This window comes from Komagataella phaffii, chromosome 2 (assembly GCF_000027005.1).
Source record: "Komagataella phaffii GS115 chromosome 2, complete sequence".
Lineage (NCBI taxonomy): Eukaryota > Fungi > Ascomycota > Pichiomycetes > Pichiales > Pichiaceae > Komagataella > Komagataella phaffii.
In genome coordinates this window covers 853,603-874,283 of record NC_012964.1, presented here as the reverse complement: position 1 = coordinate 874,283, position 20,681 = coordinate 853,603, and the positions used below count along the sequence as shown (strand labels likewise).

Sequence of the window (20,681 nt, the reverse complement as noted above, 5' to 3'; positions counted from 1 at the left end):
GTAACAGGATCAATTGATGCGAGAAAAGTTGGAGGGGGTGTAAAATTCAAGCCCACAAAGTCACACCCTTATGCCTGTAGAGGGGCAATCGGAGAGCAGCCATGGGGTGTTTCACTCGCACTTGGGTGGTAAAAAGGAAGAAACGGTTTACCACCATCCGGCATCCACTCTGGTCGTGCAATTTGGCGAGATCGCGCATCCACACCTAGTCTCCTATTCCATCCAAAATTTGCTTACCTAATATGATCTTTATTGATTCTACCTTCCCCTAAGAGTCCTCTAGTACCGTCAGAAAACGCTGCGATGTACTGGAAAAACTCTGAGAATTCCAGGTACCTCAGATCAATTGCTCGGTTTGATCAGTTTGACACTATTGACTGGATAAATGAGACACTCAAGTCCAACCAGCATCGTTTTTCATCCTGGATCATCGATTGGCTCTGCTTAGCATCAATCGGAGTTTTCGTTGGAATTATCGCTGGGTGTCTAAATATCATTACGGAATGGCTGACCTCTATCAAGAACGGGTATTGCTCTACTGCGTGGTATTTGAATAGGGAGTTTTGTTGTATGGGACTTTCACATGACGACTGCCCATTCTGGAACCCTTGGCCAGCAAGCTATCTGCTCTACATTGGATGGAGTGTACTTTTTGCCTCAATTGGTGCAATCTTGGTCAAGACTTACTCTAAGACAGCAGCTGGTTCAGGGATATCGGAAATCAAGATCATTGTTAGTGGGTTCGATTTCAAGGCATTTCTCAATCAAGCTACACTTTTCATCAAATCATTGACGTTACCCTTGGTCATCGCCTCTGGACTGAGTGTTGGTAAGGAAGGACCTAGTGTTCACTATGCTGCCTGTGTAGGTAGTGTGGTTCCTAGTGTTTTATTTTCCAAATATTTCAATGGTTTGGCCTTCAATAGGAGACATTTCATCACTGCTGCCACGGCTGCGGGAGTAGGTGTGGCCTTCGGTTCTCCAATTGGAGGCGTATTGTTTGCCATAGAAGAGATTTCCAACTTCCCATTATTGTCCACTTTTTGGAAATGCTATTTCTGCGCTTTATGTGCGACTGCAACGTTGGCTTCAATTGACCCCTTTCGGAACGGTCAGCTGGTTTTGTTCCAAATTACCTACAACCAAACTTGGTACTCTTTTGAGATTCCTGTCTTTATGCTGCTGGGACTATTTGGTGGTCTCTATGGTATTGTGGTTTCAAAATTGAATATCAAAGTAGTCCATTTCAGAAACCGCTTTTTGATTCCACACGCAATAAAAGAGGTTGTCTACTTGACTTTACTGACGAGCCTCATCTGCTATAACAACGTTTTTCTGAAAGATGAAATGACAAAAACTATGCAGTTGTTGTTCAAAGAATGCTCTCCTGACTCACATTCTCTCCTTTGCACCAATGACAACAGTCACAAATCATGGTTGGTATTATCATTGCTCGTTGCTACTTTGATTCGATCGGTATTGGTGATTATTTCATATGGATGCAAAGTTCCTGCAGGAATATTTGTGCCCTCAATGGCGGTGGGTGCAACTTTTGGTCGATCCGTGGGTTTAATAATGGAGATACTCTATGCCAGTAGAGAAACATCTTGGTTGTTTGCATCGTGTCCTAAAGACGGTTCATCATGTATTACTGGAGGGTCCTATGCTTTAATCGGTGCAGCTTCCGCACTGAGCGGAATCACTCATCTGACAGTTACTGTAGTCATTGTAATGTTCGAACTTACGGGAGCTGTCAACTACATCATCCCTATCATGATTGCGATTGCGGTGACTAAAACCATAAATGACCGATATGGTGCTGGAGGTATTGCTGATCAAATGATAAAATTCAACGGGATGCCATTTATAGATTCCAAGGAAGAGCATGAGTTTTTCCAGGACAACGCTACCCATAAAGCTATGACCCTTGAAACAGTTTACTTCCCTCTTAGACTTTCCTACCACGATCTGGAGGTTATTTTAGCGGACACAGACTATAAAGCCTACCCTGTGTTAGACCAAGAAGGTTTCTGCTCAGGGCTGGTCCAACGAGAGCAGCTAGTTGCCGAGATTGGAAGGCTCAAAGGGCAAGATCGGTTGCAGTTGGAAACAATGTGCATGTTCTCTGAAGACTCATCTACAAACCCTTTTATAGAAGATTTACAGGACTCAGAAACATGTTATTTGGATCATCTAATCAAGCGGGATCCCGTTTCTGTCATGACATCAACTCCCTTGGAGATCAGTTTAGATATCTTTGTCAAACTGGGGCCAAGGCTAATACTGGTGAAGAATAGTGGGGGTAAGCTAGCGGGACTTCTCTCCAGAAAAGATATCATAAAATATGAAAACTACTTGCATTCTACTACACATTCCATAGATGAAAACGAACAGATTTTACTTGACGAAGAACAGAATTATATCGAAGACAGAGTTTGGAGTTTCTTCTGTTTGATTGGATCCAAATTTCCCAAGATAGGACGAAAAGAATATGAACCGCTTGAAACTCCTAATACACGCTGAAACATTTCAACCGTCATCTGTACTGCATACTCTTTTTTTTCGTGGTTATTATTTTCTGGTTTTGTACCGTTTATTTGACCAATGCCCAAAACCATCATTCTATGCGTAGATGGCACCAAGAATCAGTTCCAAACTCAGCCATTTACTAATGTTATGAAATTTTATCGAATGTTATACAAGGAGGACCCTTCAACCCAGTTGTGCTACTATCAGCCAGGCATAGGATCCGTGGAAGCGGAATTTATGGACCTTCAGGGATACGTCCGGAAGATTCCTGTAACCATAAACGCTGAAATAGACTCCATGGTGGCTCATAGAATGGACCAGCATATTGTTGCTGCCTACAAGTTTTTGGTGCAGTATTATTCTCAGGGAGATAAGATTTTTCTTTTTGGATTCAGGTAACTAGGACTATTGGACAAATTGCAAGATCACTCTACAAGGAAAACTGTACTGACCGTTAAATATAGCCGTGGTGCTTTTACTGTAAGAATTCTAGCTGGAATGATCGAAAAAGTTGGGCTACTGAGTGTTGGTTCGACACACATGGCTCTTACTGCCTGGAGCATTTACCGCAATTGGGAGACTTGTGGACAACCCAAAGCACCTAAAGACCTTGCAAACTCATTGGCTGTAGAATTTAAACGAACGTTTAGCCGAAACACAGTCAATATCGAGTTTATGGGTCTTTGGGATTCGGTCAATTCTGTCGGAGTTATCAGGGACCGTATGTTCCCCTTCTCATCTAAAGCCGATCATATAAAACACATCCGACACGCAATTAGCATTGATGAAAGACGTACAAAATTCAAGCAAAATCTCTTTTGTCCGATCCCTAGTGATTTTGCATTTACTGAAACCGCTGACGAACTTCCCGACTCACCTCAAATAGATCTGCAAGAGATCTGGTTCCCTGGATCTCATTCCGACGTTGGCGGAGGTTGGCTGTCTGATGATCAAGGGCATTGTCTTTCCAACATTCCCCTTCGGTGGATGATAGCCCAAGCACTTAAGTATGGGGTATTATTCAGCTCTGGTTCAGTGTCTGAATTCGATCTCACATATCCAACCATGGACTCTTTATTCTCTTACCATCACGACCCCTTACAACTAATTCCGAAGAGATATTCACATAATCTGCCTTCCCCTCATCATTCATCTTCAACGGCTACTTCTTTACTTTATGACATTCTGGAGAAGGATTTCGCAGCGATGGCCAGTAGTCTTACAAGATTTCAGTTTCAACGAAAACTGCGTCAGATATTTCCCAACACTTTACTCTTGGACGAAGTACCGCCTCCTCCCGTTTATCGGTTTGATAATAGAGGAGAAGATAGCATAATAAGATGTCTCAAGTGGTGGCTATTGGAACTTCTTCCCATTGGCGTCTATCAAAACGACCCTGAAACGAATCGCTGGGTGAGAAGCTATCGACCCAATTTGGGGAAACGCAGAGTTCTACCAAGATATGCCAGATTTCATTGGAGTCTCTTCTGGAGGCTTTACCATATCGAGGATTATAACCCATCAAACTTGACAGACATGGCTTCAACTCTGTTTGAAATCTTGAAACAAAATTCTACAAACGAAACAGGAACTCATGTCAACCAAATCAATGAATTTGGGGAGCTAGTTCCGAATACACAGATTAATTGGAAGCAATTTCCCAATGACCTACAACTACAGCTATCAGCTACATCGATCGTCATTTAAATAGTTTATGGTTCGTTACCTTTTTACAGAAAACTTTATGTGGTAAATAAGCTCCAAATATTCGATTCTTCTTCTCTTCTTCTTTCTTTCTTTTGCATTCGCTCTTGCATTCCGTTCTTCGTCCCTGATGTGTATAATAATGTGATGGAAAAGTTCAATGAGTCTTTCTCTAACCGACAACCAGGGTATCAGGGTCAGCAAAATCGTACTCTGGGATTTCCAGGTTCAATGGAGCAGGACCTCTTCTAATTCTACCAGAGATATCATAATGGGAACCGTGACATGGACAGAACCATCCACCAAAGTCACCAGCTTCTCCAATAGGAACACAACCCAAGTGTGTGCAGATACCCAACATGATCAACCACTCAGGGTTCTTGACACGGTCGGCATCCTTTTGTGGGTCTCTTAAAGTAGAGATATCAATGTCGTTAGCCTCTTCAATTTCAGCTTGGGTTCTGTGTCTGATAAACACTGGCTTACCTTGCCATTTGACAATGACGTTCTTACCTTCTGGGATATTTGCTAACTTGACCTCAACCTTAGCCATAGCTAACACATCTGCAGAAGCAGACATGGTAGACAAGAAAGACTCTACAGTGGACTTAGCTCCGGCTGCAGACAACAGACCAAATGAACCGACCATGAAGTAGGTGAAGTCTCTAGTTTTATCGGCGTTACGATCCTTCTTCAAGTAGTGTGAAAAGTCTGGAGAATCATAATTGGACTTTAAGGCGGTAACCGAAGAAGACAAAGTTCTGGCCTGGCCTACAATGAATATGTTAGTAAGATGAACAAGGTTTTATGTTAAAATAAGAGGTGGGTCAACAGGGTGTTGAATTGGGCATCCCTTCGGTATCCATCATCAAGTCCACGTAGTATTGATGATAGTCCCCATCGGGTCCTTTTTCACCCTCATTCTTCACGTATCTCCCCAACGTATTCTTCTAATTGGAATTCCACTTACCCAAAGACTTCAACCCCACAGAGTTTCTAGCTAGTGATCTTAACATTTGTTTCTTTATTTGACTTTGGGATGTACTAAGAAAATCAAATTTAAAGAGAAGTCAGAACCTCTCGATTCTTTGATGTTTGCTTTTGGCGTTTTCTCATTGGCTGCATGCTTACACTACGAGCCGTTGCAAAAAAATTGACCATTTATTGCCTATTTGGGGTATACGTTTTAAATATTACTTGATGCCAAATCCTTCGCTTTCATTCATCCCATACTCTAGTTTCCTCCACATTGTGTTCTTATCGGGGTACTCGTAGATGCAAAGCTCGTTGAAGCATGTGTGGGCTATGGGAAACCTCTCCTTGTTGCCCTTGAGCCTCGTGATTTTAAATGGAAGGTTTTGAATCCCGGTAGCTGGAATTCTGTCACTTCCTGTAATGAAGAGCAAGAGCTTCTTCTGCTGTTTGTAACTAATCGAGTCAAAAAACTCCCAAAACCAGGCAACTTGTTTGCTTGTTACGGCAGCTTCCCGGGAGTCCCAGCCGTTGTAGTTTGTAACAGATTTTAGTATCTCTGTGTCAACTTTTTTCCCATCATTGTCGTCTCCAAGTACAATCAATTGTATCTCATGCGGACTGAACAACGATAGGGCATTGCCTCCTATGACACTGTAGAATCCCTTGTAGAAAGAATTGAAGGAGTTACTTATAACCTTGTTTAAATAAAAGTCAAGGTATCTGGAAACGTATTCATTCTTATTAGAATTGTTCACCTTGATACTGGATCCACCAGGGACCAGTTCCTCGGTTTTAATAGCCCCCAGGAGGTCTGAATAGGTCACATCAAAATAAATCTCCATGTTGTCCCATATTTCGTCATCCTGCAACTTCAGCAACTTTCTCAGACTACCACCATTTTCAGGATATAGCTCGCAAAAGTCCTCCAAGGATGGTTTTTTATTCAATAACTTTTTGAAGAGAACAAAAGGTAGTCGAAGATCCAAGATGGTGGAGTTATAGATAGCCAATCCCAAAACAACTCCGACCAAGTAATATAATTCTTCGTGGTCAATGTTGGATATGGTAAACCAGGCCAATTTCGATGTTTCATCATATGAGAATAACCCTTTGTTCGGGTGAAAAAGTTCTCTAGTAAGTAGAACAAACCATTCTTTTTTAAGTCCACCGGCGTCAACGCCAGGTTCGTCTACAAATTCAACTTTGAGAGACTTTTGAAGGTCGTTCGTATGGTTCTTGATACATTTCAAGGAATCGTTAGCAATTAGCCCTCTTCGAACTCGGACTTTGAAATAAATCCCAAATGGCTGTTTCTGATTCAGAGAGTTTATGAAAGCTTCTTCTGCTTTTCTTTCCATCTTTCTTTTGGCTTCATGTTCAAGGATTGAGATCTTTGAGCCCAGAGAAATCAAAAATGGGAACTGACAAAAGGTAAATGACAATTTTCTCATTTGGGTTGGGTCGTTCGATAATATTCCATAGTATGCTGATATCGTGTTATTTTGTAAGTAGTCAATCACAGATTGAACGGAGTCCCCAGTGGAAGACGCCCCGTTAGACATTTTCCTGTTGTTGAGTTGCCAAGCATCAAAGTCCTCCTTGATATTGACGTAATCGACCAATGTGTTATAAAAATTGGATACTGGTACTTTAAACTTGCCATTGTGGCTATTGGCGGTGAAAAATATAGATAAAGCCCGGGCACCAGTTCTGATATGCCAGTTGTTGCCATATTGACTCAATCCTATTTTTGAGGTAAACTCATCTTGCCTATTCATAGTTGCGTTTTGTGGCAGAGCATCTAGGGCCTGGGCGGGAGATGTGGCATTCATATCTTTGAATAGTGTGTCCTTGTAGTTGACATTCTCATCTTCTGAATGAGTTGCTGTGTCTGTAGTGTTCGTAGGTTTGAGTTGATAGTTTATGCATTTCGTAACGTGAAAGGTGATGTATAAGTTGATTAAATCCACTTTAATTAAAAATTCTGGAGAACGGTGCAACCAGTTGCAGAGATACTGAAGTGGGGTCTTGTTCAAGTTTGCAATCAACCCAATTGTCCTTTTCAGAATATCATATTGGACGGACCTAAGTTCTGGGATGTTTGCTTTATGAATCAAAACATGCTGGAAGGTGGGCAATTCAAGAATAATTAACAACCAGAGTATATTCTGTGGTTCTTCTAACTCTGGAGATCTCTTCAGGAGATCTGACATACCTAGTAGCATCTTGTAGTAAGAGTTGATGGAAGGCAATTTGAGTATTCTCTTGTAGAAACGCTTTATCTGGGGAAAATCTAACCCTGGAGTGCGATGCGATAACCGATAATTGGGAACTCGAAATGAATTGTTCAGTACTCTAAAAGAACTAAAAGATTCGTATAACATGACCCCCAATGCCTTTGGTGAAGAATTATTCTGGATGAATTCTTCCAAATACTCTAAACTTAGGAGTTGGGTTTGACCTGAATCGCTATTCAAGCCATTGCGATCTGCATTCTTTGGGTCGCCATTTTCCACGATAGTAATTGTGTCACAAATAGTACACTTGATTCTCTTCACAAAAGTGGGATACTTCAATATCGTCCCACAACATCTACAATTGCTCAGCACGTCTCCCTGTACCTCTGGTTCGGGCGACTCCTCGTAATCTTCAACAGCATCGTTCGATATTTCGGGGCAGTGCTCAGGTTCAATAGATAAAATGCAATCCGGGTCGATGATGGCCTCGTGCTCCTGAATGTAGTGCATTATATCACGAGAACTGATAACCGATTCAGGCCTGGAGGTGGACGTCCTGTTCTTTTTCAGAAGTTTCTGAAACCAATTGCGCTGTCCAGACGATGCTGATCCTGTCATTGTGTAATTTCCCCCTAGTAAGTTGTGGTATTGATGTAAACAAAATTAAAGAGCCTCGCTAGGGTTCATCAGACGGGAAATGGGTGTCTAGTGTGTGAAAAAAGAAAGCCGGGTCTTCTGATAGGAGACGGTTAACGTTTTGTGGTTCGGGCAAGGTTGATACAGGGAAAAGGTAATATTAGACTTGAGAACTGTCCTACATACAATAAGATAGTCGTGTTCGAGAGTAATCAGCTCCTTCTGGTTTCTGGTATCTGCGAAATCCTGCACCTTGCGCATATTTCAAAAAAAAAAAAAAAGTGAACTGTATCAACTTCACATTCTTTCACTAAGCGCTTTAGTCTTATTCCACTGGGACAAAAAGTCCCCGTCCTGCTTGGGCACTACGTAAATCCGCAAAGAGTTGTCCATTAGAGGGATGATTGGTTGTTTGGAGCTCAAGATCTCCTTAAAACTCAGGTTCTTTCCAACCTTAACCAACCCTCCGCCCTGAGTCTGCATGTACGCCTGCAGATTCTTTGGCTGGAAGTTTCCATGGCCAGGCTGTGCAAAATATTCCGGTGGGCGGTCCATTAGCATTCCAATAATCTCCTTTGGTGTGTTCAACTCACTAATTTGCTCTACAAAGTCCCATTCGTCTAGGGTAGGGTACAGGACCATTCCAGGGAATATCATTTGACTCTCCACATCGGTTTCCGCTTCAAGGGTGATCTTCTTATCTTGCAAAATGCCAAATGGCTCTTTGGTGTGAATTATAGTGTAACCTCGCAAAGTTAATGCCACGGCCAATGCAGCCTCTTTGGCCTTTTTGGCGTTCTCTCTCTCGTTCCGTTGTCGTTCCTGTTCTTCAAGCTTCTCCTTCTGGTGTTTTATTTGTGTTCCAAGTATTTCAAGGGCTTTTGTGTCCTGTTTAACTTCATGCTCTTCCTGTTGTTTCAGGGCAAAGTCTACCAACTCTGAGGCCTCGTCTAGTTTACCCAATGCCAAATACGCCTTGGCCGATCTATAGTAAGCCTTGACGTTATCAGGAGTCAACAACAATGCCAGTTTGCAATCGTTGATGCATCTTCTATAATTTTTCAGCTCCAAGTTACAGGCAGCTCGGTTCAGGTACAAAGAAGCATTAATCGCCGCATCGTCGCACTTAACCTCTAGAGCCTTGGTATAGTATTGGACAGCATCTTGATACTGTTTAGACTTGTAGCAGTCATTTCCCTGGTTTTTGAAGTTTGAGGCAACCTCATCTGGCTCACCCTCGTAGGCTAAAGCCTTCAAGGCTTCCAAGCCCTCGTTCTCTCCTCCCTCCCCATCTGTCTCATCCAATTCGGTCATGAACAGAGGCAGCCGGTTGATATCCTTCATGACCTCTTCCGTTGTTTTACTTGAGTAATCCGCTAGTTGTGGAGGCAGCGCCGGGTCGCCCTTTTGGGGAACATACCTTCTTTTGTCCCACTCTGATGAACTTTCCATGATCTTGGATGGTGTTGAAAGATTGGAAAAAAATATTTAGCGATAGATGCTACAAGATGCTGTAGATGGGAAGATACCATCTTAACATATACTATAAAAAATGGACAGCTGTCGGGCTTAAAATGGTAGTAGTAAGTTAATCTAGCCAGTGCCAAATTGCCTAAAAGATGAATATAACAGAAATGTATGTGTACCAGAATTGGAGAACCCTCTTTGAAAAAGCCTTACGAGTTCTTATGTTTACAACATGAAAAATTATCGAAGTTCTAATTTGGAAGGAGCGAGAAAACCCATAAGAAAAATAAAATCCTACAGTTCAAGCTCAAGCAAACCAATAGCACATTTTATATAATGACTAGAGTTGGATCTGATGGATCTGATGGATCTTATAGATTAACACTAATACTAGTTGTCCTTAGATATCTAATGTTCAATCACTCCAACAAGTTGAGCCCCCTTAGCTTAGTGGTAGAGCGTTGCACTTGTAATGCAAAGGTCGCTAGTTCAATTCTGGCAGAGGGCATTCTTTTTTTGGATTGTCATAATTGTATATTTTGCCAATATTCAATCAACATTGACCAACTAATGCAAAATTAGTTGAATCATGGAAGGAGTATATTAGAGTATCTATTTACTGACAGTAGCTTTCCTCTTTTCTTCTTTTTCCTTCCGTCTCCGTTTTTTGGATTCATATTCATGCCACTCGCTGCCCAACTCTTTCAGAAAAGTCAATGGTTCAGTTCTTGGATCCGATTTGAAATATGGATGAGCAAGTGCTTCTTTAGCTGTGATTCGGTCTGCTGGATTCATGCATAGAAGCTGAACAGCCAAATGAAAGCAATCCGGATCTTTTAGTACAGTTCCGTATTTATCAGCGAATTGACTTACTATCCGACTTCGTGGCTTCACCATTTCATACCATGGAAGATTATCCATATCAGGCCAACTTGCAGTTGTTGGAGTTCCCATAATGTTGAAAATGCTTTGAAGTTGGGTGATCTCATTGTTTCCTTGAAATATAGCCTTTCTCGTAAACAACTCCAAAAGCAAACAGCCAATTCCCCAAATATCCACTTCTCTACCATATGACGTGGAGCCTAATAACAACTCAGGAGGTCTATACCATAATGTTATGACTCTATTAGTATAATCTGGAGACTGTGCGTCTTTATTGAGATCCTTCATTTTCCTTGCTAAACCGAAGTCGGTGATTTTTAATACTCCATCGTTATCAAGCAAAATATTGGAGGCTTTAATATCTCTGTGAATGACTCGCTTTGAATGTAAGTACTCCATACCTTGCAGAAGCTGCTTGAAAATGTTCTTCCGGTGTCCATCCGTGAATTGTAGCGTTGGGTGTGTCAGAATACCCGACAAGTCATGGTTCATATATGGTAAGATCATATAGATAAAATTCTTTTCAACCATCATTTCAGTGAGACTAACAATATTAACGTGATCAAATGATTGAATAAGAGCAATTTCCCGCACACTTGTTATTGGAAATCCCTCTTTCTCGCCCTCCAACCTGAGTTTTTTCAAAGCGACAAAATTCTTAGTCAACAGATTTCTGGCTTTATAAACCTTACCATATGTTCCCTCACCAACTTGTTGAATCCTCTCAAAAATAAGCTGATCTGTTTCATGGTTATACATAAACTGTGTAGGCTCTTTCTTATGAAGAAAGACATCTTCATCCACATCAGACTCCGAATGGTTATCGTATCTGGATCCAGCAGATCTTGGTCCAGTTGGAAGTCTACCTCTAAAATTTCCTCGACCTCTAGTAGAACCTCTAGCTGGTCGAGTCGACTCATTCGGCCGTCTGACTCCGTTGTCTCTATCTCTCGGGTCTCGAAGCGAAGCTTTTGGGCCTGACGGAAGTTGAGTTCCGCCGTACCTTGAGTACCGTGAGAAACTGGCTTCCCTTTCTGGGCCTTTTGGGTACCCTCTGTAATTTGAATCTCGGTCTCTATCTCTTGAATCTATTTCTCTTTCCCTTTCCCTGTCTCTTGGATCTAGTTCCCTTTCTCTGTTTCTTGGATCAGTTCTTCGATTTCTGTACCCTTCTCTACTATAGTCGTCATCTCTTTCTCTGTATTCACTTTCCCTGGAATAATTATCGCCTCTCTGATTATAAGTATCCCTAGCTCTGGGATAATTCTGACCACGGCCTCCTCTAGTGTTTTGATACCTTGAACCTCGAGGTTTTCCATAGCCGTCACCCCTTTCCCGAGCATAATTTGTCCTCTCTCGTTCTGAAGTGAAGGTCTCACTTGGATGCTTGGGCAATTCTCTTGGTCTGTTCTTATTCTTATTGTTTTGGGGTTTAAAATCTCGTGGTCCATTTTTTTCCCTGTTGCTAGCCTTTGGAAACGAAGGAAGCAAATCTCTTTCGTCATTTTCAATATCTCGTCTGGGATTCTCTCTTTGTTGTTCCTGCTTCGATCCTCCATTACGAAATCCTCCACGACCTCTGAAACCTCCTTGTCGAGGTTCACGGGAATCGAAGAATGCCTCACCATGATCGTCTTGAGAGGCAATCCGTTCTCTTCTGTTAGACATCTTGAATGCTAGGAAGGTTGGGAAGGCGGCGTGTAGATTAGGGTATTGGGCAGAAAAAAAACGAACTGCGATGACTAGGACTGGCTGGTGGTACCGGCGGCGGAAAGCAAAAGGAGAAAACTGTGGACTTCGCGAAGGAAAATCAACCACCATAAATCGCCCAGGGCCAGAGCGTTAGTGGAGAGTGAAAGTTGGAAGGTCTAGGAAGAAAGACATTCTTTAGGCGAGTAAAGACTGGGTTACAACCAGAAAAGTCTTCCTTCCAGACATTCACTCATTAATGGGAGAATATTTGGTCGTCAGTATGATTACTCTTTCCGTCTGGAATTGGAGGCGGGGAGTGGTATCACCCATGACACCAATTTATACATGAAAGCTTGACCTCGCAAACATGCGGTCCACCACGAGTAACTAAATATCACAAAACCAAGCAAATATCACACCAAATATACCCAACATTCTCAAGGGGGTTCGAGCTAAAGTCCTAGATAAACAAGAAAGAGAGAGATAAACAAAACAAACAAAAACCAAACCAACCCGAAGTACACCACTGGCGGTGAAACCATGTCATCTCATGGTCACGATGCGTAAATAAAACGGCAAGATACCGTAAAAAACAATAAGATGATGCGAAATGCCTTCGACAATGTCCTTCCTGGTGTACCGTTGAAAATGTGACCTGGACAGACTATTAAACATTTCCGTTCCTTCACATCCTAAAAGACCTAGCTCTCATCTTGAGGGGAGAGGGTGCTCAAACGTGTTCTCTTCTAAAATACATATATCATCTATTGGGGCTCCAAAATATGGCCTCTTTTAATAGCCGGTTAATGGGCAGGAAAGGAGAAAGAATGTCTGCTTTATAAGAGGGGGTCTGTCAATTCGCTGCCATTCTTCGCGAATCCCAACTTGGATGGGAGAGCACAAGACAAAAACAGATAGCTGATACTATTGAGGGATAATTAGGGCAAGAAAACAAACCAGGTATAAATGGGAGTAGTAAGTTCAAAATCGAAGAGGCTTTTTGCTTAATAATTTGACCTGTCAACTAACTGATTTCAAGATTGGAAAAGTAGTTCACTTCGGTGCAGATCTGGCCCTCCTGTCAGGGTTCTTGGCTGGAGTTCACAGATCAACGGGTTTAACTCCAAATATTGAGAAAATTGGTAATAAAGATGCTGAAGGTCTCGTCAAAAGGTACTTGGATGCCGGAGAATGGGCTTTCGACTCTAGCGTCGCTTACTTTGGAGCCTCTGACTGGTTCAAGAGAAACTGAGTGAGATTATCCAGATTCCCAAGTAATAATATTATTACAGCACAGTAACAGAAGCTATCATTCTTATGTATGGGTAGATAGTGAATAAATTACGCTTTATTTATGATTCTTGGGACCCCCTATACGTTTGCGAGAAGTCTTGGGAGAATTGTCCCTGTAGAGTAGCGCATTGATCTCGCGTAATGAGTTACGACGAACTAGGTTCTCCATACTGTTGTTTCGTGACTTTAAAGGTGATTGTAATGGGGATGGTGGCTGTGTAGCAGTTCTTCTTTCATAAGCGGATGCCCGGCGAGTATAGGCAGGAGGGGCAGGAGCTGGAGCTGGTGTCTCAAGGTAATAGCTGTAACCTGAATGGTAGACCGGGGTGAATGAAGAGTCATGAGCTGAACCGAAAGGAGTCCGTGTGTTAGTTGTTGTGGTAATTGCTGTCGATGTTGCGGTGTCGCTTCTTCTTCCTCCCGCTATAGTACGGGATCGAGGACGGTTTCTTTCAATGAGAACAGGGCGTCCAACCAGACGTGAGCGTAAAAGGCCAATCACTCTGTCCAACTCAAATTCGACAGAACAGTGGTTTTGGATCATGGATATCTGGGGCCAGGTGGCTCTTGCACCTCTTATTGAGGCATCTAACAAAAACTCAGGAGTAGGATTTGTCAACAATAAATTCAACTCTGTGAGACGGAGGTCTGGAAGAATCGTAATGTCTCCCGAGTATTGTTGAGCAAGGACAGATTTCAGCTTGGTACATACGTTGGGTGCAATACCAAGTTCTCCTGCAATTGTCAGATAGTGTGTAATCTCATCGGATGCTAGATTGTTAACCATTTGAAGCGATTTTCGAAGGAATGTATTGCCAGTGTTGACTCCATCACCAGCCATTTTAAGAAATGGTACAACATGGGGATTGACTTGGCATGCAATAATATGGTCAACATTGAACATTTCACTAAGTCGAGCTATTGGTAAATCATTGTGGACAGAGCCATCCACAAACTTGACAGTAGCTGCTTTATTCCACTCAGAGATTTCACCAGTGCGTGGATCCTTTTCCAAAATTGTACTCGATGGGAATACACCAGGCAAAGAACATGAGACACACACTGCAGACCAAAGTAGAACGTTTGGAGCAGTTAGGTAGTTTAGCAATGTTGGCTGTTCATGTACAGCCGCAGGCGAAACTGTGATGTTCAAAATTCTTCCAGTTCGATTGTAGCTCTCTTTGAACGTCAGGTCTCCAAGAAATGTTTGCATTGTTCTCTGTAGATAGCAGTTATCGAACCATGTACCGTACTTCAAGAATCGAGATAAGCAAACCAATATGCCCTCCCTATGGTTGTTCTCCTCAAATATTTCGAATTTCCGAGTCGCAATAGTGCTGAGCAGTTGTAAAGTTTCCTCGGGAGTCTGAACAGATAGAATGCTGGCCAGAATGGCTCCAGCAGATGATCCTGCTATAACCTTGGGAAACATATTCTGTTCTAATAAAGTGGCCATTACTCCAATATGGATCAGTCCAAAACATCCTCCTCCGGAAAGCACCAAAGCCGTACGTCCAATGGCCTTGCGTGTTTGTATAAGGGTTCCCAGGACATGAGTATCGTCCAAACCATTGTCTTCACTTGCCAGTATGTTCAGCCCTTTGACACACTCTGCAACATACTCCTCAATCAGTTTCTTGGTACCAACGTGAGAGTATGCATACAAAACGTCATTTCCCATATTACCCAAATTGCGACTCCACGTAGTTCTCACTAGATATAGTAATTTTGGGTAGTCTTTATTATTTATGGTCTCTCTGAGTTCGGCCAATCGTCTTTCGACGAGCTGGTAATCGTACAAAGAAAATTCCTTTTCATATTTCCAGATTTCTAGGTTTTGTAGGATGTCTAGCTTTTGTGAAACCTCGTACCACTCTTCATAACTGGTGGAGACTTTCTGTTGAGCCAGAAGTTGTCTTATCAACTCTTCGCCTTCTACAGGTGGTCCGATACAGTGCTTCAGGAAGGGAATTTTCCGTAGCACAGAAGCCACGGATTCCACCACTTGGAAGAGGCGAGAAGGTGAGTGGACCTCTGAGGGCTCTTGTCGGGACTTGAGTAGTTCTCTCTGCGCAAATAGAGTGTCTGTGACTGCTCCAAATAAGTTCATGTGGAGGAGAAGGCTTGAGAGAGTCGCGATAAGAAATAGGGTGCACATCATCACATGCGAAAACTGGAGGGAGAAAGTTGTCAGAGAAGCTGACAGAAGAAGCGGAATTCTCCGAAGCAGAACGCAGAAAAGCTGCCTGGTGAAGAATGGTTAGCTTAATACAGTTCAAAAAGAGAGCCTATTATACTATTACCCGACCTAACCTAACCCCAGCCCTGTATGACAAAATTATCTACAGAAAACTATCCAAGTTGGACATTGCCCACTTCTTGATCTGTCTTCTTCCTTTTGAAGACATTTATTGGCTTTACATTTGCAATCTTCTTGTGAGAACTTTTCATGTTCAATTTGACAGAAGTAGTTTCCGTGGCAGGCTTCAATGAAACTGAAACTCGTTTATCTTCGCCCGTATTCTTAGCACCGAGAGGAACCAGGGGTGCTTCCTCTCGAGGTCTCTTAGCTCTAATTTTCTCTTCCAGCTGCCTCATTGCAAGTTCTTCATCTGTGTGTTTTCGCATTTGTTTCTGAGCTTCTTTTCGGCGTCGTTCTGCTGCCGCTGATCGATCTATATACGCAATCATCAAACCTTCTGCATCGTCCTGTTTTACTCGACACAGTCCCTCTTGACCCAAATATGAGACAAAAACTGTCAAAGACGACCACCTTGTAGCATTCATATGAATATGCTGTTTGTCTTGGATATATTCTTGATAGAACCGGTTAGCCCCCACAAACTTATCGCCATGGCCGCTCCGTAAAAGATGAATGAAATCCTTCACAAATTGAGACGAGAACTCAGCAATCTTGCCTCTTTTCTTGTTATCACCGCCTTCCAAGGAAAGCTGCTGGACCTTTTTAGTGTGGGACTCTGACTGAACATGGCATTTGAATCCATTATCGTCTCTACACTGTTTTTCGCAAACCTGACAATAGTGTCGCAGTTTTTGAAGCCCACGAGCCTTCATTTGATTGGCCACATATTTGGGAGTGCCAAATTCAGCTTTAGCCATGAACCGTAGTGATGTCGTTCAAGTTGAACTCTATCTGGAGAGGAGGGTGATTAAAAATACTTCGCGAACTTAGTTTATCCCAGATCGATCAGGAGTACTATTTACCAGCCATACGGCATCATTGAGAAGAGAAGGACTAGTAGTGTTCTCAGATCGACAATTGGACGACTTTATTTTACTACATCTGAACTGAAGTTATTGCTGACGTTAATTTATTACAGAATCAACTTGACAATTGCTTAGTAGTCGCCTCATCTCGCAAATGTTCCTAAGAAACATTAGACGGTTCGCCACTTATCATCGATTCCAGAACACAACAGTTCCCATCTGGAACAACAAGAGGAAGCTGAAATACCTGGGGGTAGCCGTTGCTGGAACAGGCATATTTGTGGTGTCTCATATAGAGGAGGCCCCCATCACAAAGCGTAAGAGGTTACTATGGATCAATCCCAAATGGGAAACAATAATTGGTGAACAGTCGTATTCCCAATTGATTGCTGAAAATAGAGACAAAATACTGCCTGAAAATCATCCAACGGTGATCAGGGTCAAAAAAATCATGAATAAAATTATTAAAGCCGGTTCTGCCGTGGCTCACGATTCACAACTCTCTGAGGACACATCTTCCTTGAAACCCATGGCTAACCGTAGTACCACTGATAATATGAACTGGAAGGTTCATGTCATTCATGATTCTACTCAACCGCCCAATGCTTTTGTTCTACCAGGCGGTAAAGTATTCGTTATTAGCTCGATTTTGCCTATCTGTGCCAATGACGATGGTTTGGCTACAGTTTTAGCCCATGAGTACGCTCATCAGTTAGCCAGACATACTGGCGAGAACTTATCCAAGATGCCCTTTTACGCTCTACTGAATCTTGTTCTTTTTACTATTACAGGCTCCAGTTCTCTCAATCGGATTCTCTTACAAACTGCTGTACAGATGCCTGCGTCTCGCGAGATGGAAACAGAAGCAGACTACATCGGATTAATGCTGATGTCCCAATCTTGTTATGATCCCCAAGAAGCTCCAAGGTTGTGGCAGAGAATGGCTGAGCATGAGAAAAGTGGTGCAGCAAGAGGAATGGGTTCAGTTCCTGAGTTCCTGTCTACCCATCCAGCCAGTCGTCGGAGAATCCAGAACATGAGCAATTGGCTGCCCGAGGCAGAGCGGCTGAGGGAGTTGCATTGCCTCGGACAAGTTTCATGGTGGTGAAGAAGATGACTGTCAGGATGCAGCCAGTCATATTCTTTCCTACTCCAATTGGATATACTCCCGTCCAGAATCTATTTGTGCGCGCATTGCCGCCTATATTTGGCCAGTTTTCTCCTCAAAGCCACAACAACTGATCCGCGCGAAAGGTAGTTAAGCTTTGAATTGTTGTCACTTCATCCTATCACCCTAACCTTCGATCAATGGTGAATACAACTGGGCTCGCTGTTGGGTTGGCGGTTGGTGTGCCCTGCCTCATGGCTATTGTGGTATGCGTGGCACTATCTATTCGGGCTTCTCGTAAGTTCAAGAAGGAAGTGAAGGACGAAATTGACGTTGATCATGACGATGTGTCTTTTTATGGTGCGCCAACAGACTCCCCAGAAAATAGCCAAGCCAAGGAACTAGGCAATCCAGTTGATTCGAAAACGAGGCTAGATGAGAATCAGTACAGAAGACCAGACTTTTTGCCCTCTTCTCGTACAAATTCAGAATTCTCCGGGTTAGAGCAAGATCATTCAAGAGTCAGATCAGGAAATAATTACCTAGATTACTACGATACGGTGGTACCAATGTTGCCTCCAAACGTCAACCCAGAGTCCGTCAGTGTAAAAAGCAGTGAGAAGACGGAATCTGGACTAAGCTTCTTGAAGCACGGAAGGCTTCACTCACATTCCAACGAGAAACTAACCGGACCAAATGGAGTATCCCCGTCAACTGGTATAGCTGCCAATGGAAATGAGAATGGTAGCACCAACAGCAATTCAGTGTCGTCTGTAGCTGTGGATTATGTCAGACGTTTGCATAGGAATGATTCGTCTGGCTTTCCATCGACTGCTCAGCGAGTTGCCAGTTTGACGCCAGAAGCCATTAACCAGAACAACCACCGATATACTAGAGGCAATTTTCCACAATCACCCAAGGTACAGACTGAAACGGAGCCCAAAGTAGAAATAGGGAAACCTTTGGATATTGAACCTGACAAGTCAACTGTTAATCATACAAATAGACAGAGTAAACCTCTTAGTGATTACTCTGCCAGGAACAAATCCGATGAATCTCTCAAAAGACCGGTTTCGCCCAATAAGACGGAGTTGAAGACGAAAGCATTTTATTCCAAAAACAACTACACACAATCTGAATCCAGTGATATTGTAAGTTATAAGACAGCATTAAGTGAATATCAGCGGGACTCGGTAGTGTCTGTGATAGAACCTGAGCATGATTTGTCCGAGAATATCACAGCCTTCTCTAGTCATAGCACCCTCAACCAAGCGGATGACACATCTGTTGTCACAAATACAACCAATAAGAGTTCAGCTCAACAGCAGAAAAACAGCATAGCTTTTGGAGAACCTTCCCCTTTTGACACTCCTCCTAAGAAACACCAAACCTTCAATAATACTCCGTCTCCTCGACAATCACAATTTATGGGCCATTTTGACGATGAAGAACCATTGTCACCACAAGAGGCCATTGACGACGGATATACCAATTATGAAAAGAATAAGAACAAGTTTCTTGAAAGGTACAGGCAAAGTTAATAAATAGTTAGATACATTATTCATATTATCTTCCATCCGACGTCCTGCATTTGTCTTCCGTCTTCGCGCTACATATTTTTTTCCCCTGGGGATTGGTACCATCTTCCCCTTTAAACTTACTAGATCTTCAACTGAATCCCTGTTAACCATCAGACCCTTCCTATCATGTCTATGGCTTCTGAGATTGCCGGTACCGTGGAGGAATACGAAGTGGACCTTAATACAAGGTTCAAAGCAGGAAAGGAAGGCCTAGTAACTAACTCCGTGGTCGCCAGCAATGACATCAGTTTGAATCAAAGGATGCTGAGCGCCTGTGTCGGGTCGGTACTTACTTCTCTGGTTGTTACTCCATTTGATGTGGTCAGAATAAGGCAGCAGCAGCAATATCTTATAACGCCACCCGCCGTTACGAATGCGGGCGAGTGTTGTAGAAAAGTGTTCTGGTTAGATACAGTGAAGGAGGAAGCGAGGAGCGTTGCAATCAACGAATTCTGCGTCTCTCACTCTTGCTCTCAAGATGTCAAGTTTGAAAGTACATCAGAGGGGTTGTCCAAGATAATTCGGAACGAAGGCTTTGCTTCTCTTTACCGTGGGCTTAGTTTTACCCTTTTGATGGGAGTCCCTGCTAATATTGTCTACTTCAGTGGTTATGAGTACTTGAGAGATCGATCTCCGTTTCGAACTTCAAGCCCAACATTGAATCCCCTGATTTGTGGTTCTGTAGCCAGAGTGTTAGCAGCCACTTGTGTTGCTCCATTGGAATTACTCAAAACTAGATTGCAATCAATCCCTTCATCACTGAAAAATAACCCCACACATATTAATGCTAATCGAAAATTGTTTTGGAAAGTTCTAAAAAGATCCGGTGAGGAAATGAGTTCTAGAGGACTGCGAAGCCTCTTCACTGGACTCCAGTTAACGCTGTGGAGAGATGTTCCGTTTAGTGGAATCTATTGGGCATCGTATGAATTTTTCTCCAAAAGAGCAAATTTTTGGAATTTGCCAAGTCTAAACGACGATGATGCTTTGAGACAGCACAAAGGATTGGATCTCGGAGTTTTTGCAAGATCTTTCCTAAGTGGTTCCATATCTGGAGTAATAGCTGCTGTAATCACTAATCCTTTCGATGTAGGGAAAACTAGACTACAGATTTCAGAGGAAAGTGTTTCGTCTCTCAATGTTAGAAAGCCAGAGAAATCAATGTTTCAGTTTCTCTACTCCATAGTAAAAGCCGAAGGAGTGAGAGCCCTATACGTCGGACTTTTCCCCAGATGCTTGAAGGTGGCACCCTCATGTGCCATTATGATCTCCACTTACGAAATGTCAAAAACGTTGTTTCTTAATCAAAAATTATAGAGCCTGTTCATAGAGTGATAATTTCACACTCAT

At 42.6% G+C, this 20,681-nt stretch overlaps 12 protein-coding genes across 12 annotated transcripts; 6 read left to right on the top strand and 6 right to left on the bottom strand.

The window, feature by feature from the left end:
- Positions 1-303: 303 nt before the first annotated feature.
- Positions 304-2,523, top strand: PAS_chr2-1_0471 (uncharacterized protein; the record flags this gene model as incomplete). Its single annotated transcript, XM_002491336.1, has 1 exon — positions 304-2,523. One exon carries the CDS (start codon positions 304-306, stop codon positions 2,521-2,523), a length of 2,220 nt encoding a protein of 739 aa, XP_002491381.1.
- An 81-nt stretch (positions 2,524-2,604) lies between these two features.
- Positions 2,605-4,236, top strand: PAS_chr2-1_0470 (uncharacterized protein; the record flags this gene model as incomplete). The annotated part of the gene is made up of 2 exons (XM_002491335.1): positions 2,605-2,924; positions 2,994-4,236. The coding sequence occupies 2 exons, from the start codon at positions 2,605-2,607 to the stop codon at positions 4,234-4,236; spliced, it is 1,563 nt and encodes a 520-aa protein (XP_002491380.1).
- A 169-nt stretch (positions 4,237-4,405) lies between these two features.
- On the bottom strand, positions 4,406-5,249 carry PAS_chr2-1_0850 (uncharacterized protein; the record flags this gene model as incomplete). Its single annotated transcript, XM_002491334.1, has 2 exons — positions 4,406-5,004; positions 5,204-5,249. The coding sequence occupies 2 exons, from the start codon at positions 5,247-5,249 to the stop codon at positions 4,406-4,408; spliced, it is 645 nt and encodes a 214-aa protein (XP_002491379.1).
- Positions 5,250-5,426: 177 nt separating this feature from the next.
- On the bottom strand, positions 5,427-8,063 carry PAS_chr2-1_0469 (uncharacterized protein; the record flags this gene model as incomplete). The annotated part of the gene is made up of 1 exon (XM_002491333.1): positions 5,427-8,063. One exon carries the CDS (start codon positions 8,061-8,063, stop codon positions 5,427-5,429), a length of 2,637 nt encoding a protein of 878 aa, XP_002491378.1.
- A 315-nt stretch (positions 8,064-8,378) lies between these two features.
- PAS_chr2-1_0849 (uncharacterized protein) lies at positions 8,379-9,533 on the bottom strand (the record flags this gene model as incomplete). The annotated part of the gene is made up of 1 exon (XM_002491332.1): positions 8,379-9,533. One exon carries the CDS (start codon positions 9,531-9,533, stop codon positions 8,379-8,381), a length of 1,155 nt encoding a protein of 384 aa, XP_002491377.1.
- Positions 9,534-10,160: 627 nt separating this feature from the next.
- PAS_chr2-1_0468 (Catalytic (alpha) subunit of C-terminal domain kinase I (CTDK-I), which phosphorylates the C-termina) lies at positions 10,161-12,098 on the bottom strand (the record flags this gene model as incomplete). Its single annotated transcript, XM_002491331.1, has 1 exon — positions 10,161-12,098. The coding sequence occupies one exon, from the start codon at positions 12,096-12,098 to the stop codon at positions 10,161-10,163; it is 1,938 nt and encodes a 645-aa protein (XP_002491376.1).
- A 990-nt stretch (positions 12,099-13,088) lies between these two features.
- PAS_chr2-1_0467 (uncharacterized protein) lies at positions 13,089-13,374 on the top strand (the record flags this gene model as incomplete). Its single annotated transcript, XM_002491330.1, has 2 exons — positions 13,089-13,097; positions 13,162-13,374. 2 exons carry the CDS (start codon positions 13,089-13,091, stop codon positions 13,372-13,374), a joined length of 222 nt encoding a protein of 73 aa, XP_002491375.1.
- Positions 13,375-13,470: 96 nt separating this feature from the next.
- Positions 13,471-15,525, bottom strand: PAS_chr2-1_0466 (Triacylglycerol lipase involved in triacylglycerol mobilization and degradation; the record flags this gene model as incomplete). Its single annotated transcript, XM_002491329.1, has 1 exon — positions 13,471-15,525. One exon carries the CDS (start codon positions 15,523-15,525, stop codon positions 13,471-13,473), a length of 2,055 nt encoding a protein of 684 aa, XP_002491374.1.
- A 242-nt stretch (positions 15,526-15,767) lies between these two features.
- Positions 15,768-16,535, bottom strand: PAS_chr2-1_0465 (Basic zinc-finger protein; the record flags this gene model as incomplete). The annotated part of the gene is made up of 1 exon (XM_002491328.1): positions 15,768-16,535. One exon carries the CDS (start codon positions 16,533-16,535, stop codon positions 15,768-15,770), a length of 768 nt encoding a protein of 255 aa, XP_002491373.1.
- A 262-nt stretch (positions 16,536-16,797) lies between these two features.
- On the top strand, positions 16,798-17,751 carry PAS_chr2-1_0464 (Metalloendopeptidase of the mitochondrial inner membrane; the record flags this gene model as incomplete). The annotated part of the gene is made up of 1 exon (XM_002491327.1): positions 16,798-17,751. The coding sequence occupies one exon, from the start codon at positions 16,798-16,800 to the stop codon at positions 17,749-17,751; it is 954 nt and encodes a 317-aa protein (XP_002491372.1).
- A 200-nt stretch (positions 17,752-17,951) lies between these two features.
- PAS_chr2-1_0463 (Hypothetical protein) lies at positions 17,952-19,292 on the top strand (the record flags this gene model as incomplete). Its single annotated transcript, XM_002491326.1, has 1 exon — positions 17,952-19,292. One exon carries the CDS (start codon positions 17,952-17,954, stop codon positions 19,290-19,292), a length of 1,341 nt encoding a protein of 446 aa, XP_002491371.1.
- Positions 19,293-19,457: 165 nt separating this feature from the next.
- Positions 19,458-20,648, top strand: PAS_chr2-1_0462 (Mitochondrial protein of the mitochondrial carrier family; the record flags this gene model as incomplete). Its single annotated transcript, XM_002491325.1, has 1 exon — positions 19,458-20,648. The coding sequence occupies one exon, from the start codon at positions 19,458-19,460 to the stop codon at positions 20,646-20,648; it is 1,191 nt and encodes a 396-aa protein (XP_002491370.1).
- Between the last annotated feature and the right edge of the window lie 33 nt (positions 20,649-20,681).